This window comes from Muscardinus avellanarius (genome assembly GCF_963383645.1).
Source record: "Muscardinus avellanarius genome assembly, chromosome: 16".
NCBI classification, from domain to species: domain Eukaryota; kingdom Metazoa; phylum Chordata; class Mammalia; order Rodentia; family Gliridae; genus Muscardinus; species Muscardinus avellanarius.
In genome coordinates, this window is record NC_137802.1 from 62,810,784 (window position 1) to 62,826,257 (window position 15,474).

General features: G+C 39.8%; 1 protein-coding gene across 1 annotated transcript in view; it reads right to left on the reverse strand.

The window, feature by feature from the left end:
- Positions 1-10,137, reverse strand: part of LOC308275761 (ABC-type organic anion transporter ABCA8-like) — a gene marked incomplete at both ends in the record, with an annotated part of 54,489 nt that extends 44,352 nt beyond the window's left edge. Inside the window, 7 exons of the mRNA XM_080714114.1 lie at positions 168-353; positions 625-766; positions 2,250-2,476; positions 2,851-2,957; positions 5,878-6,042; positions 8,664-8,868; positions 10,042-10,137. Coding sequence (XP_080570240.1) covers positions 168-353; positions 625-766; positions 2,250-2,476; positions 2,851-2,957; positions 5,878-6,042; positions 8,664-8,868; positions 10,042-10,137 — 1,128 coding nt within the window. The remainder of the gene's footprint in view (positions 1-167; positions 354-624; positions 767-2,249; positions 2,477-2,850; positions 2,958-5,877; positions 6,043-8,663; positions 8,869-10,041) is intronic.
- Positions 10,138-15,474: the final 5,337 nt, after the last annotated feature.

Genomic DNA, 15,474 nt, shown 5'->3' on the forward strand with positions numbered 1-15,474 from the left:
GTAGGATGTCCCTGAGTTCACTCTCCAGTACCAAAAAAGTTAATTGCCAAATCAAAAAGTTGACACTAGGGTTTTGAATCTTACCATCTCAGCCATGAGAATGACAATGAACTACTGAATTCCAGAGAGGGAAGGTGTTATTAATAAAACATCAGATGGCTTCTTACCTGGGCCATTCCAAGTGTGAACGCGAAGGGACTAAGCAAACTTAAAATCCACTCCAAGGACACAGGGAGGTACCTGTACAGCGCTGTGAATCCCAGGCTCCCCCAGAAGACAGTGAGAAGGGACACAGCGAGCCCGGTGAGGAAGGACTTCTTCACCAAGACACTCATCAGGAAAGTCAAAGCTATCTAAACGAGAGAAGGTCCAGCCGGTTCAGGTTTCCTAAGCATTCTGAGTAGTGTAACTACAGAATTACAGTGATACTGCTATTTTGCATATAATACACAAAGCTGTGTTTTGTGGATTGTACTCAAAATTGGCTTCAGGAAAAACAACAGAGTCAAGTCTACTTGTCTATGTGCAAAGAGAGCAGATAGAAAACAGGTCTGTAGAGTAATAACCTCATCAGAAACTGACCCTTGACTCTAAGAGGAAGAGGCATTGCGTGCATCAACTCACCATAGACAATCCATAAAGGAGGAAGAGGGTGAAGACCACCATGAAGTTGGTCAGAATGAAAAACTTGATGGATTTGATAATTAGGGCCAAGAAAAAAGCCACAACGGAGACAAAACCAGCGTAGAGTAGACCCCAGGAGAGCCTGGTGTGGAGAAAAAGTGCTGTGTTAGTGTGCCATGCTCACCTGAAAAGGAGAAGCTGCAATCTACTCTAATGCAGTGTTCATTCATTCACTCATTCATTCACCCATTCATGGATTCATGGATTCATTCATTCATTCATTCATTCATTCTTTCATGTTTTCATGTAGCAGATAGATATTGGGGATTCTAGGATGTGCAAGTTTTACCTGAAGGTAAAACTCGAGGAAATAATTCATTAGGAACTGGGACTATTCTTTATCCTAAATTGGATTGCACACGCGTGCGCGCACGCACACACACACACACACACACACACACACACACACACACACACAGGCTAAAGGGAATAATTAGGTTTGCAGTCCGATTGGATTGGGTTGTAATGTTTCATCTGTAGCATTCTTGCCCTGGGACCTTGGGAAAGCTCTGTATGCACTCTCTATCCCTTTAGTCCTCTGGGCAGGAGGCTTTCAACGATGGTGAGGACCCGTGAGGTCCACCTACGGAGGACACTGCCTTATACTGCACGGCAGCTCCTCGGTGGATCCCGGACTCCTTTCTCTCTGGAGCATCTCTGTGATGAGAAGCGTCATGAATTTCCTTGGAGATAAGAAATTCTTCCTTGGATGGAACCCTATCACTTCTCTTATCAGAAGCTGTTTCAATACTTTCCGGGATGTACAAAGCAAATAGTCTACACACTTGCTTTTAATTCCATTCATTCTTCACTAAGATAGATTGCTAAAAAATCCATTCTTTTATATCTCATATTCTCTCTCTCTCTCTCTCTCTCTCTCTCTCTCTCTCTCTCCCCTACAACCCCAGCCATTTTTATTTTTTTTATTTTAAACAGGGTCTGGCCAAGTTGTTGTGAGTCTCGCTAAGTTGCTATGACTGGCTTGAACCTGTGATCCTCCTGTCTCAGCCTCCCAAACATTAGGATTATAGAAGTACATTACTAAGCTCCACTTCCTGTTTCTTTTGTCTCAGAATAGTCCACTCCCCCACCCCACAGAAGGCATTCCCACTGTCACTGCTTCCCAATCCCCCAGCAAACCTAAACTCTAGGTTCTTTCTTCTCTCGGAGAACCACAGTAACACGCAGACTCAGCCTGGAAAACATTATACCAAGGACAGCTTATGCCATTCACGGAGATAAAGGGAACAGTTAGAAAATCAATGCTGGTGGTACTGGAGGTTGAATCCAGGGGCATTCTACCACTGAGCTTACACCCCTAGCCCTATTTGTTTATTTACTTGTTTGTTTGTTTTGTGGTACTAGAGATTGAACCCAGGGGCATTCTACCTCCAAGCTACACCCCCAGCATTATTTTTTACCTACCATCCTCCTGTCTCAGCCTCCCAAATACTGGAATGACAGGTGAGTGCCACTGCACCAGCTCATTTCTTTTTAAGAGGCACTGAAGATGCCCACTTTCCCTGAGTGCTTCTGCTGACAGGTTTGTGGTACTTGAGACTCACCAGAAGGCAGAATCACGGAGGCCCATCATTGTCATCAGACCCTTCATCTTTTTCCTCTCTCTTGTGACGTTGATGGCCGCATAGTACGCAAATGGGGAAAAGGAGATGATGCAGAAGAAAACAAAAAAATCGGTGGCAATTCCTCCTTGAACAACGAAGGGCTGGATCTTCATGTACATCCCCGTAGTCGACAGCAGTTCCTCCATCGCCGAGTGATTCGTCGTGACCTAAACAAAGATCTTACTATGGGAGACTGACACAGGAAGGTCACAGGTTCGAGGCCGACCTCAGCAACTTAGCAAGACTCTTGGCAACCTAGCAAGACATTATTTAAGAACATAAAATAAAATAAAATAAAATAAAACAAAATAAAATAAAATAAAAGGACTGGAGGCATATCTCAGAGGTAGAATGCTTCTGGTTTAACCCCTAATGCCCCCCTAAAAATACATACATATATATATATATATATATATATATATATATATATATATATATGTAGAGAGAGAGAGAGAGAGAGAGAATATATGGAATATATTATAATATATAGAGATTAATATTTGCATAGAATAATCATTTGCACTGAACAGTTTTTACTCACTTCTATGATGGCAGCATTGATGGCGGCTTGGAGAGCTACAAAGCCTTTCTTCCAGAATATTGAGATCTGGCAGTCAATATCTTCTTCACTTGTTTCAAAGCAATGAGCTTTGTGGGGAGGGGAAGGGAGGGGGAGAAAAGAAACCATAATTACAACTCTGGGTTATTGCAGTCTTGGTCATGGGAAGTGGACTTAACAATGGCCTCAAAATTCCAAAGGTTCTTGTTTTGACTCAAAAATATATGAAGATAGAAACGGTGGCAATGATGCTCCGAATGGGCCAGGCAGAGCTGCCCTGGAGAACGGTCCTTCTTTGAGACGCCACCACTGCCAGCAACTCACACCGACTTTGGTGTGTCCCTTTCACAATTGCGTGAAGTTCCTATCTGATGTTTGTATTGTGAGAGCAATAGCGTCTGTGTGTTTTTTGAAGTTAGAAGGATCTGTCATGGAGTGACATACATTGATCTTGTTTTAGCATTCGACACAACCCAGGCACAACGGATAGAGGGAGGTTGGAATAAGACAAAATATACTTTTGAATGATGTCAATCAGAATATCTTTCGAAGAGAAAGAATTGCTTTTAAAGGAAGGAAAGAAGGAAGAGAGGGAGGGAGGAAAGGAAGGAAGCCATCTGGCATGGTGGCACACACCTGTAATCCTAATATTTGGGAGACTGGGACAGGAAGATGGCAGGTCTGAGGCTAGTTTCAAAAATTGAGCAACATCCTCAGAAACTTAGCAAGACCCTGTGTCAAAATAAAAAATTAAAAGGGCTAAGGATGTAGCTTGGAAGTAGAATGCCCCTAGGTTCAATCCTCAATTCCAAAAAGCAACAGCAACAAAAAAAGAAACCTACCAGTCCATTGAATATTAATATATTTCCAACTATACTTAATATAGTTATAATATACATACTTAATATTATTATATTGAGATATTCTTTAATAAGATGAATTAAAATTGAATGCATCAATTAAATGTACATCACATGAAGATATTAAAAATATTTTTGAAATTTTAGATATACAAATAATGTAAAAATATAATGAACACACACATACCTATCTCCAAAGTATAAAAATAGTTACAAACACAGTTGGCCTCCCCCATGGACTGTCCAAGATGTGCTTTCTCTAGCACTAAGCCCCTAATTTACCATGACTGAAAAAAATATTAAACTCTACTCAATCCAGGGTCTCACTATTTTCATCATTCTGTACTTTGCTTCATTTATTATATTTTATATATTCAAGTGTATATAAATAGCCCTATTTATTTCTTCTTATTATGATTCTAAAATCCCACTGCAGATATTTGAACTGATAAATTTATCTAATTTCCTGTGATTATATTTTTTAATATTACAAACAAGGAAAACAAACTCCTTCTGTGAATATTTTTATATGTGTCTTCTTGAAAAACCTCTGTATCAGTATCAGTCAGGATAGTCTATGATATGCTACAGTAACAAATAACCTCCAAATCTCAGTTTATCACTACAGCATCCTTCTTCTACCAGCTAAAAATTCAGCAAGGGTCTGTGGTAAGAGTTTGGGCTTTCTACTTCTAAGCTACACCCTCTAGCCTTTTTTCTTTTCTTTTCTTTTCTTTTTTGTGGTGCTGGGGATAAAATCTTCCTCTGGGATACACTCTTAGAACTATTTTTTTAATATTTTATTTAAAAACAGGGTCTCACTAAATTGCTGAGAGCCTCACTAAGTACCTGTGGCTAGGTAATCCTCCTGTCTCTGTCTCCCAAGTACTGGGATTACAAGCATGCGCCACCATGCCCAGCTTTTCATTTTTTAAACTAAGTTGCTGAGAGTTTCCCTAAATTACTGAGGCTGACTGCAAACCTGCAATCCTCTTGTCTCAGCCTCCCAAGTACTGGGATTACAGGCATTCACTACCATGCCCAGCTTGATGGCATCTTTTTTTTTTTTAAATAATTTTTCCACCTAATTATTGCTAGTACTTCCTATAGATTATGGTATCATTTCTTTAGTTGCACTTTTAATTCAATCTCTTAAGTCTTCACATTTTAGACTTTGTTTGGTATTCTCAGCTTTACAATTTCACTGGGAAAGATATATTCAGCTTGGCAAATTCTCCTGACTCTCACTTAACTATTCTTTACATACTGGACCGTACATTTACATTGAGAGAAAATTTCTGTTTGTGGCCTGAGTTCAGGTTGTACTTTTCTAGAGAATATTTATAAACTATTCTTCCAGCCACCCCAGTCCCTAACCAACCAAGGATCACTTACTTTATTTATATTTTTCACTGGGGCTTCTCAGACCCGATAGACAAGGTAAGAGAGAACCCAGGCCCAGGTGAAAGTGGACCGAGAGCTACAATTTCTCAAAGAAGAATAAAACAGAATTTCACCATCCAGAGCCCAAAGGAAGACAAATGAACTTCTTTTTATCTTTCCTTTGTGTAGGAAGAACAGGGGCTCTTTTGCTGTCTACTCTTTTGCTGAGTACACAACACCTCTGGGTTCCAAATTAACGCATAAAATTTCACCTCACACAAACCCATACAGCTACTAAAGCCCAAAACTCTTCATCACTGATCCTGGAAAAATCATATAGCATCAATAATAACTCTGGACTTGGTAACCTCTTCATTTTCTACCTTTGGCAATTTCTCGTGCTCATGCGGACTTATCTAAGCATTTGGAGAGTTTGTTCTATCTTATCCATAAACAACCTTACTTTAACAATCATAAATTATGGCTGCATATTAGAAAATATATATGTGTGTATGTGTACATGTAAATATATGCATGTATAAGTGTCTGGATGTATCTATATAGCGATACATAGTCATCATATATTGAATATATCGTTATGCCCCAAAATAAATGGACATTTTTTAAAAAAATGTGTGGAATGACATGTGGACATCACCATGGCAGATTGGGGTCTTCTCATTTGACCTACTAACATCTGTTCCAAGAAATGTCTTGAGACATAATTGAAATAGACAACAGTGAAATTATACAGCCAAAGAGTTACCTGCATGGTCCCTGTGCTCCTTCCTGACTGGGATTCTGTGTCCCAACAAGAATTTCAAATGATAGGAGTTCGTGTCAGTGAAGATGACTCTTACTACTTCTTCAGTATAATTTTCTGCTAATTCTTTTATAGCTTCTTCATCTGGCAGTCCCATGACTTCTTTACCTGCCAGTACAAGCAGAAAACATAATTGTTAGTAAGTCATAGTAAGTGATCAGGAGACACAGCTTCAAGATGTCATGCTCAATAGCTTTAACTAGAGTTCCTTATGAAAAGGAAAAAGAAATTAAGCACTGGCTTTGACTATGTTCTGCAATCTAGAAGGCTTGTGGGGAGAGACTCCTAAGGTCCCATCAAGACACACACAGAAGAAATTCATGAAAATTAGTTGTTTATATATTTAGATATTTATTGTTGTTTTTGAGTCAAGGTCAATAGCATAAAATATATCATACCAATTAAATAATTCATAGGAGAATTGGAATCCTAATACATCTGAGCTAGTGGTTTTATTTACACATATATATTTATTTATTTATTTAACTATTGGGCACTCCTTTCCACTAGAAACTTGGAAATAACTCTACCACGTTGTTTTCCTTTACAAACTATGACAGGATGGCTAATAACCTCAGCAAACATGAAGATTTTCAAATTATGTGAACTGCCTGTGTTGACGTCACTAAGAGAATCCCGCTTTTCTGTAGAGTTCATGCCCAATGCCTTATACATGTTTTCTTAAGGCTGAAAGAGTGAAAGAAACACCAGAAAAGTGCCTGGTGGGTTAGAAGTGTTGAAGAGGAGCGTAAAGAGTGGACAGGATGTGTTTTGATAGAACTGGTTTTATTCTGGAGTCTCTTCCTTAGTTCTGTGTGGTAACAAGTCGCCTGCCCCCTTTGACTCCATTTCCAGCTTTATAAAATGAACTTAGTAAGATATATTATGATTTCAGAATATTAATAGGGTATGGAATAATATAGTACAAGATAATATTATCACAAACAATGCTCCACTGCTACAGAATAGTCTTTGTAATAATCCAGCACATGGTGGCATCTAACGCCATATTTGTTATTTTTTTTTTCATGTGCCTTTGAATGGGTCCTATGAAGTCCACATCTCTGTTTGTAAAGAATACATGTTGTTTTCGTCTGCCTAAGATCTAGTTCTCCAATAAAAACACAGGATTGTTCATCTGGGATACTGCCCCTCCTCCACTCACATACTCTGTGTGTACATGATTCATGGAGTACCCGAGGAGCCCGAGCAGTGGGTGAGGGCAGAGCTGCAGTCTCCTACCCACAGAGATGAATTCTTGGTGGATCCATACCAAAGCTCACCCAAAGTCACCCATTTGTCCCAATGGCTATAATCTCTGAGATTATTGTGAACTACTGGGGCAGATCTATACTCCTTTGATTGAAGATGAATATCTGATAGGACTTACATCTAGAGGGTTTGCAGACGGACTTTGTTTCACTCTGGAAAGAACCAACTTGTGAATGACGAGGCACAGGAGACTCTACACCTCAGAGCTGTATAGATGGCTATTTCACCCTCTGTTGCTGAGCGCCCTCCATTGGGTCTTGTTTCTGCACTGAGTTCTCCTCTAATTTCAGAAAACTGCTACAGAAATTATCTTGGTGGTCATCATGTTCTTATTTTTCATTGTTAAGTAACACTGGAGGGTGTAAATTTGAAGCACAGATTACTTGTACTGGGGATGGAACCCAGGGGCATTCTGCCTCCAAGCTACACCCTTAGCTCTACTTTTTAATTCTTTATTTTGAAACAAGGTCTCACTGAGTTACAAAGGGCCTCACTAAGTAGCTGAGGCTGACCACGGACCTGGATCCTCCTGTCTCAGCCCATAATATTTTAATATAGAAAAATCAGCCAGATGATGTGGCACACACCCATAATCCCAATACTTGGGAGGCTGAGATTGAAATTTTTAAATTTCAATATATCTTACCATGTGAACCATTGAAAATAGAAATACTTTAAATTCAGCCATCTGAGCTATAATGAATTCAAATGTATTTAATTCAGTACCAGTTCTAAATCTGCTGAGTATCACAAATTTAAGACCAGGCTCAACAATTTAGTAAGACCCTGTTTGTAGCTCAGAGTTAGAATGCCCCTGGGTTCAATCCCCACCACAGGTGACAGATGGATAACTACCTAATATATTTTTATTTGTGAGTGGGAATATTAGTCAAAAGAATGGTCATTGGCTTTTAAAATATTTATTGGATTCTCAGTTTCTGATCAGCTTTAGAGTGTCATTATATAATCTAATATAATACATATGCATATTTATGTACATTGTATTAAGAAAATATTTTTGATAATCAAAGGTGCAAATAAAATTCTTATGAGAATCAAAGAAATTTTAAAATCTTATCTTTATCTATAATAAGAAATAAATACTAGGATAACCATCTCATTCTAGTAAGAATGTTTCTTCCCCAGCTCCATGCTGTTCAGAAATATCAATCTATGTATTCCCTGCTTTCACAAACCTGCAGGAGATCTGCAGGTTTCTTTGTCAAGAGACTGTGTGCTCCAAATAATAACCCCTAGCTTGGCCAGCAACACATTTGGCTTTGAGGCAGGTGCTGAGTCGTGGCCTCTTACTTCCAGTAGAGGGAGGGAATATTCAGATTTTATGCTCTAGACATTTTGAGAACTGACATAATTTTATCAACTGCAATGCACACATCAGCAGTCAGGTGCACCAAATACCAAGGTCGGGCACTCCTCGCGGGTCGCTGGTAACTCACCGGTCATGAAGGAGGCAGTGGCTACTTTCCTCATGATCTGTCGGGTTTCATTCGTGACAGGCGTGTATGCAATTGCAAACTTAGACTCACTGAATGAATCTACCCGTCCCAGGTCCACGGGAGGCAGTGAAGAAAAATCATTAAGTTGGTGGTCAGTAGGATACAGATACAAAGCAAGCAGGAGGAGCAAGGCGTTCGTCCATTCCTACACAAACCAAGGAAAAGGACAGAGGAAATCACGATTTCAAATGACTCACGGTCGCTTTGCCATAGAGTGCGCGTCTTTGTTCCTTTCTAAAACTTTTCAGTATAGCTGACCAGGTGAACCATTTAAAATAAGTATACTAAAATTTCAGCAGTCTGAGCTGTAATATGCTTTGAAATTCACTGAATTCAGTCCCGGTTCTAAATCATGTTCTAAATTATGAAAAAAATAAGAAATGTACTTAAGACAAGCTAACTTAAATTATGATCAGCCAGTGTTCCTTTCTGCTGCTAGCCTATGCCTTGAAGAGAAGGTTCCAAGGCGCTGGTCACTTAGTCATGATGTAATGACCACGGGCCAATATTCTGGCCCTGAGGACTTAACAGAAGGCTGGAGACCTGAGGATCATCACATTAATTAGTTACAAACCCTGGTCACCTGCAAACTCCCAATAAGAAATCACATTGTTTCCAAAATGCACAATCTTAGCTTTAGTTACAAGGTAAGACAATAAACATATGCTAATTTCCTTCCTGGCACACAATACATTTCCAACCTTTGGGCTACTTTTGAAAAAAAAATAATAATTTTTTTTTTTTTTTTGGTGGTACTGGGGTTCCTGAAAGCCCTTCTACCTCCGGGCTACACTCCCAGACCTATTTTTACATTTTTATTTGGAAACAGGGTCTCCTAAGCCAGCATGCGCGGCTGGCTTCGAAACTGCGCGATCCTCCTGTCTCCGCCTCCCAAGAGAGGGGATTACAGGCGTGCGCCACCACGCCCGGCTAAATGAATAATTTTTAAGAAGAGAAAATACCAGCCACCTATTTCCGTGGGCTGGTTTGTCTGCCATCGCTTTATAGTATCACTCCCTAACCTTTTTATTTACAAATGTGAATGTTTGTTAAAAAAAAAAAGAGTGGCCATTGGCTTTTAACATGTTTATTGAGTTCTCTATTTCTGACCATCTTTAGTGCTTTTAGAACTCAGTTGACAGGTGTATGGCCATTTAAATAGATTTGTGGTCTGAGAAACAACTTCTGCATAAAGGTAACTTATTATTTTTGGTGGTTAGGGAAGATATACAAAACAAAGCATAACTTCTTCTCAGGTAACACCAATTTTCCCATCATTTTCCTGACATCCCCCAAAGGAATAAATATTGAACCATACCATTAAGGACTCTCTTTTCATTCTCCATTTTTTAAGAATGTTCTTATGTAATAAGGCCCAAGTTTGTTGACACACGCTTATCTCTCTCTTACTCATTTTGCCCTGTGTAATAAGAAAGAATAGGGGGAGGAGATAAATGAGAAATTCTTATTAAGAACAAATATTCTGTAAACTACTAGTGGCCTGATAACTCCAAGTTCTGTGTTCCGAATGAGTGCTGGGAATTTGACCAAATTAAATAAAAAATATACAGTAGGTCTGGGAATGGAGCTCAGATGTAGAATGCCTCTGGATTCAATTCCCAGTTACACATACACACGTATACACACCATAGAGAGAACCTGAATAAATGATAAATTATAAAAATGTATCTGAAAAAATTTGATAAGATAGTTGATATTTCTAGTAGATAGTTTTAATCTACATTAATTTTTGTGAGAAGACTTCAAAATTTTCTTTCCCCAGTGAAAGAAAATAAATTTTTATTATCCTTTTGTGAAAAGAAAATGAATATTGAGATAGAAAAGTCACCAGCATTTCAGACCTAGAAGATTGTAAAGTAACATTAATAACATTATTAATTTTAAAATGATGCTCATTTCTTGTCTCCATCTTTAACATTGTATATATGTTTACTAAAAAGGAACTTTTCAGATCCTCTAGGAATGGGTGTATTTTCCCAGATCATTGTAGTAATTTGGGTGATTATAAGAAGTCTGTGGCTGGGCCTTGGGGCACACACTTGTAATCCCAGTCCTTGGGAGGCTGAGTCAGGAGGAGCACAGGTTCGAGACCAGTCTCAGCAATTGATTGAAACACTGTTTCAAAATTAAAAATAAAAAAGAGTAGGGGTGTAACTTGGAAGTAGAATGCCTAGGTTCACTCCCCAATAATACACACACACACACACACACACACACACACACTATAAAAACTCATTATTTCTGCATCTTCACCTGTGCTTGACATTATAATTCTCTGTAAAATTTCCTAGATTACCTTTTCATTTATGATGTATAAAGTCTTCAGGGAATACCACCACTCTCCTAATAACAATAGCAAGTCAAATAATCTACAAAACATAACTTTTCATGAGCCCACCAAAGAGCCGGAATCACAAGGCAGCTAAGTGAACTGAATTCTAAAAGGCGAGGGGGCATGCCTGTAATCCCAGCCTTTGGGAGGCAGAGACAGGAGGACCGTAGGTTCAAGGACAGTCTCAGCAATTTAGCTAGACTCTCAGCAACTTAGACCTTGTTTTGAAGCAAAAAAAAAAAAAAAAGTTAAAAAACAGGGCTGGGGGGTGTAGCTTGGAGGTTGAATGTTCCTGGGTTCAATCCTCAGTACCACAATATATAAATAAATAAATAAATAATAACAAATAAAAATAAATAACATTTGTTCATGACCAACCATGAACAGCTTCACTTTTGAAAAGTAGTAGAGAATGATATGGCCTCCCCAAAAGAAGATGATAAGAAAGTGACTTAAACATGTAACAGGGTAGTTTGGAATTCTTCAGAGCCCAGCACTAGTTTGCCAACTCTTTTCCATGGTCCCCTCTGGCTTCTCATAAAACATATGAGGACAGAGCCAAGACCCAGGGAGCCACCCAAGTGATTCACAGATCACAAGACCTCTTGGGGAAGGGTCCAAGCAGAAACTAGTTCCTGAGCAGTCTATATACTCTCCTGCCTCCACCCCTGGTCCTGTGCCAGGCAACCACACTATTGCCAAGAGATAGGTAGGAGCGAAATGCCACTTGGTCCTGGCAGAGAGGATGAAAATCATCATTTCTCCAACAAGAGTCTTGCAACCAAGTCAAAAGCAAGAGCTGCCCATCACCCGGGACAAGGCCAACGTTTCTGTCACCATTCCCAAGCAAAGATGAGTAGTTGCTGAGTTTTCTATAGGGACCCAGCTTGTATACAAAACGGAGTTAGGCTGTCCCCAAAGGAGGGAAGATCACATGTCCAAGATCTCCCAAAAGATATAAAGTGGGAATGGGCAGGAGGGTAGGGAAAGTAAAAATGCCAGGGATGTCACACTGCAAGGCCTCGGATCATAGCCCCTGTCTAACCCTGAGGCTGGAGCAAGAAATCTAGGCTCCCCTCCTTACCCGGACTTGAAGCATTGAGCTGAGCAAAAATCTACAGCCATCTATGATGGGGTTGGGTGAGAGAATGGAGAGGGGTTTCCTTGGTGTCTCAGGTGCAAAGGACCTTGAAAGTTAAGCAAGGGTGGAACAGAGGCAGAGACCAAAATCTACAGCTCCCAGGACCCACACTAAGCCCAAACAAAGAGGTGTGCCAATCTGCAGAGTGTGGGGGCACCTCACTATTTGAATTAGTATTGCTTTTTTATCATTACAAATTATATTGAGCTATAATTTTCTCATTCATTATTCTTGTCTAATTTTAGCCTCAATATTATGCTAGTTTCACAAGGGGGTAATAATTCCTCTTTTTCAATTTTTCTGTGTAGTTTTTAAGACATGGGATGATTTGACCCCAGAAGGCAGGCAATCTTGCTGGTAATATCTTAGAAGCCTGACATCTTTAAGATGAGGAGAGGGTAGATTGTTATTGATGTTAATTAATATGGAGCCAATTGATGAATGATTTTTAATTTGGGTTTTCTATTTCATCTTGATGCAATTTGGGTTTTCTTTTTCACTACAAATGTATCTATTAAATAGAAGTTTTTAATTTAAAGTATACATGCAGTAAATTTAGTTTTACCAACAACATTTTTTTTTTTTTTAATGTGGTTAGGACTTGTGCTAGAGATAGTCGAAATTCCACCTGAAATGGGCTGAGACTGGCTTCAGTTCACTAAGTGTGTAAACATCCTATGGACTTTACCTAAAATTGCCAGCAGAGAGCAGCATTATTCTTCGATGGATACTGTATAATTTCCCCAGGAGTTTATCAGCAGTAGACCTGACATTTTTCTTACAAAAACAGCATATTACAGTTTTAGCATATTCAACATTGAATAAAGAATACATATATGAATGTGTATAGGGAGGAAATTTGGTGGAGAATTTTATAAATACATTTTATTTGCAGGAGGGATGTCAAATTTCCCCCAAAAGGAGATGCCTCCGTGCACAATCATAGTGCCACATCTTTCCACAGCCCTGACCAACCCATGCTAAGCAAGTGCAATCTTCTAAACTGCTCTCAAGAGCAGTGGGGTGTAAGTTGCTCTCAAAAGCTCTTTCCTTTGGGAGAAAATAGAGCATTTAAGCTGCATTAGAGAAAGTAATGAGATTGTGGAATGCTCACCCGTTTTCTAGGAAGCATGCCAGGAATGTGATTTGGAGGGAGCAGGTCAAGATTTGGGTACAGTTGCCCGGGGGTCCTGACTCCTGAAGCCAGTGGTCTCCTTCCGCCTCGAGATCACCATGTTGGTGAGGCACGGACCACAAGGCTGACTGCCATGATGAGGATCAGGTGTGTCTCCCCACCTGAATGCCTCGTCCTATTTAGGGGTGGGGCCGTACTATTTCCTAGAGCCAAAGCTCAGTTGAGGAGTTCAGGGGTCTGTTCCAACAGGAGGCATGTTGGCCAGAGGGTATTGTTAGGGGAGAAAATTCCACAGGGCTGCTAATGAGGCCAAGAGGCAGGTCTAGCAGATAGGGAAAAGAGGTCAGAGAGTCCATGGAAAGAGGGAGGGAGGCAAAGCCAGCTCCCAGAGTGAACCAGCGCCAGGCAGGGTGGTCAGTGAGAGGGCGCTGAGGCTCTCTGCAGTGGCTCTCAGCGCAGAGCGTTCAGAGTGGGCGTCGTAATGGGGACTGGGCAGGGTGGTAGAGGAGGTTGAAGTGGCCAAGATGGTGAGACCCTCACCACGCATCAGCTCCCATCCTATGGGCACAGAGACTTCAATCTCACTTCAACTTCTAAGATTATCCACTACTGACTAATATTGTAACTTTCTCTACAACTGGTATAGGTTCTACAGTTGGCAAAATGTCTAAATCATACGGGTTTCAACTGGAATGACCGATGCTAATTCTTTCATGCTGTTAAATTTCAGAACCAAGCACTTCACAACAGAAACATGCGGCGTCTGTTTACCGCATGTGCCTGCTGAATGGTATTGTGACAAGGACCAGCTATGGATTTCACATTCGGATTCATCTCCTGGTATCCAAGGGGGAAGAGATCCTGGGAAGCAGCTTACATTTCTAAAACTCTTACAGCCTGAGAATGAGAGGAAGGGGCTTAAAACATGCCCGTGAATGCTCTTGGTAAGTTGAAAACAGCTGGAAAAACAGTTCTCGGAACTGCCTTCAAATTATTGTGCAGTGAAATAGGCTGAGTAACTATAACTTCAAAAACAAAAGGCTTACAGATGAATTCACAGGATTTTAAGTTTTTCACAATCAACTTGCTAGCCAATTTCAACATACTTAGTTGAAAGTACACACGTAGTTTCTGCCTTAAAATGATAAGATAGCCATATACTTCAAAGAATCCTGATGTTTTAATTACATCTTTTTTATCTATCTATTATCTATTTTTAAACCCCAGGAATTAAAAAAAACTTCAAAAATAATCCATTAATTTTCAAGATAATTTATCCACAGATGTTTAGCATTCAGCTCATAAAACCTGATCTACAATTTTGTCATAGGAAAAAAAAATACCCAAGATCTAAAACAACAACCAAACCCTACAAAACAAAGCAGAAACAAACTGGGTGAACTTACTTTTGGAAAAATCGAAGCAAGGAAACCCAGTTTATCCACTGCTCTCCGTATTTAGAAGAAAACGATTCACATTTTTCCCGGTCTCTGCCACACCTCTAGGATTTGGATTCACTGTTTAATTTTTGTTGAAAGGTCTGTGAAGGCTGCTTTCAGAAGGGAGGTTATGATCTCAGTCCTGTGAGCCCTGCCAAACACCAGGCTCACGTGACCACTCTCGGGCTGTTTATATTTTCATTGATATTCGGTCAAGCCTTGCCGAGGAGGGACATTTAGACTAGGTTGCTCATGGTATCAAATTATAAAGTGCAGTCTCACAGAGGAAATAAAATATTCCTAAACTTTCAATATCCCTCAGCTTTTTTTTCCTATCATGTCCAAGATGATTTGGGATGCCATCCAAGTTTGAAGTGCTGTCTTCACACTATGAGAGAGTAAATAATCAGAGAAAAGCTCTTGACTCCACCCCAGAGCTGCAGGCTGTATAACTGACATCTTCTCTTAGATAAGCAAGATGTTTATTTCTCTGCTTCCCAGAGCCATTTACAAATATTCAAACTCTATTCTAATTTCCCTGGAAACGTATTCCTTGACCTGGGGATTATTTTAGCAGTGGGTTATTTCATTTCCAAATGCCCGAGGTTTTTCTTATTCACTTTTGACTATTGATTTCTAGGTCTTTATTCTACTGTGTTCATAAAACATTTCACGTTAGATTG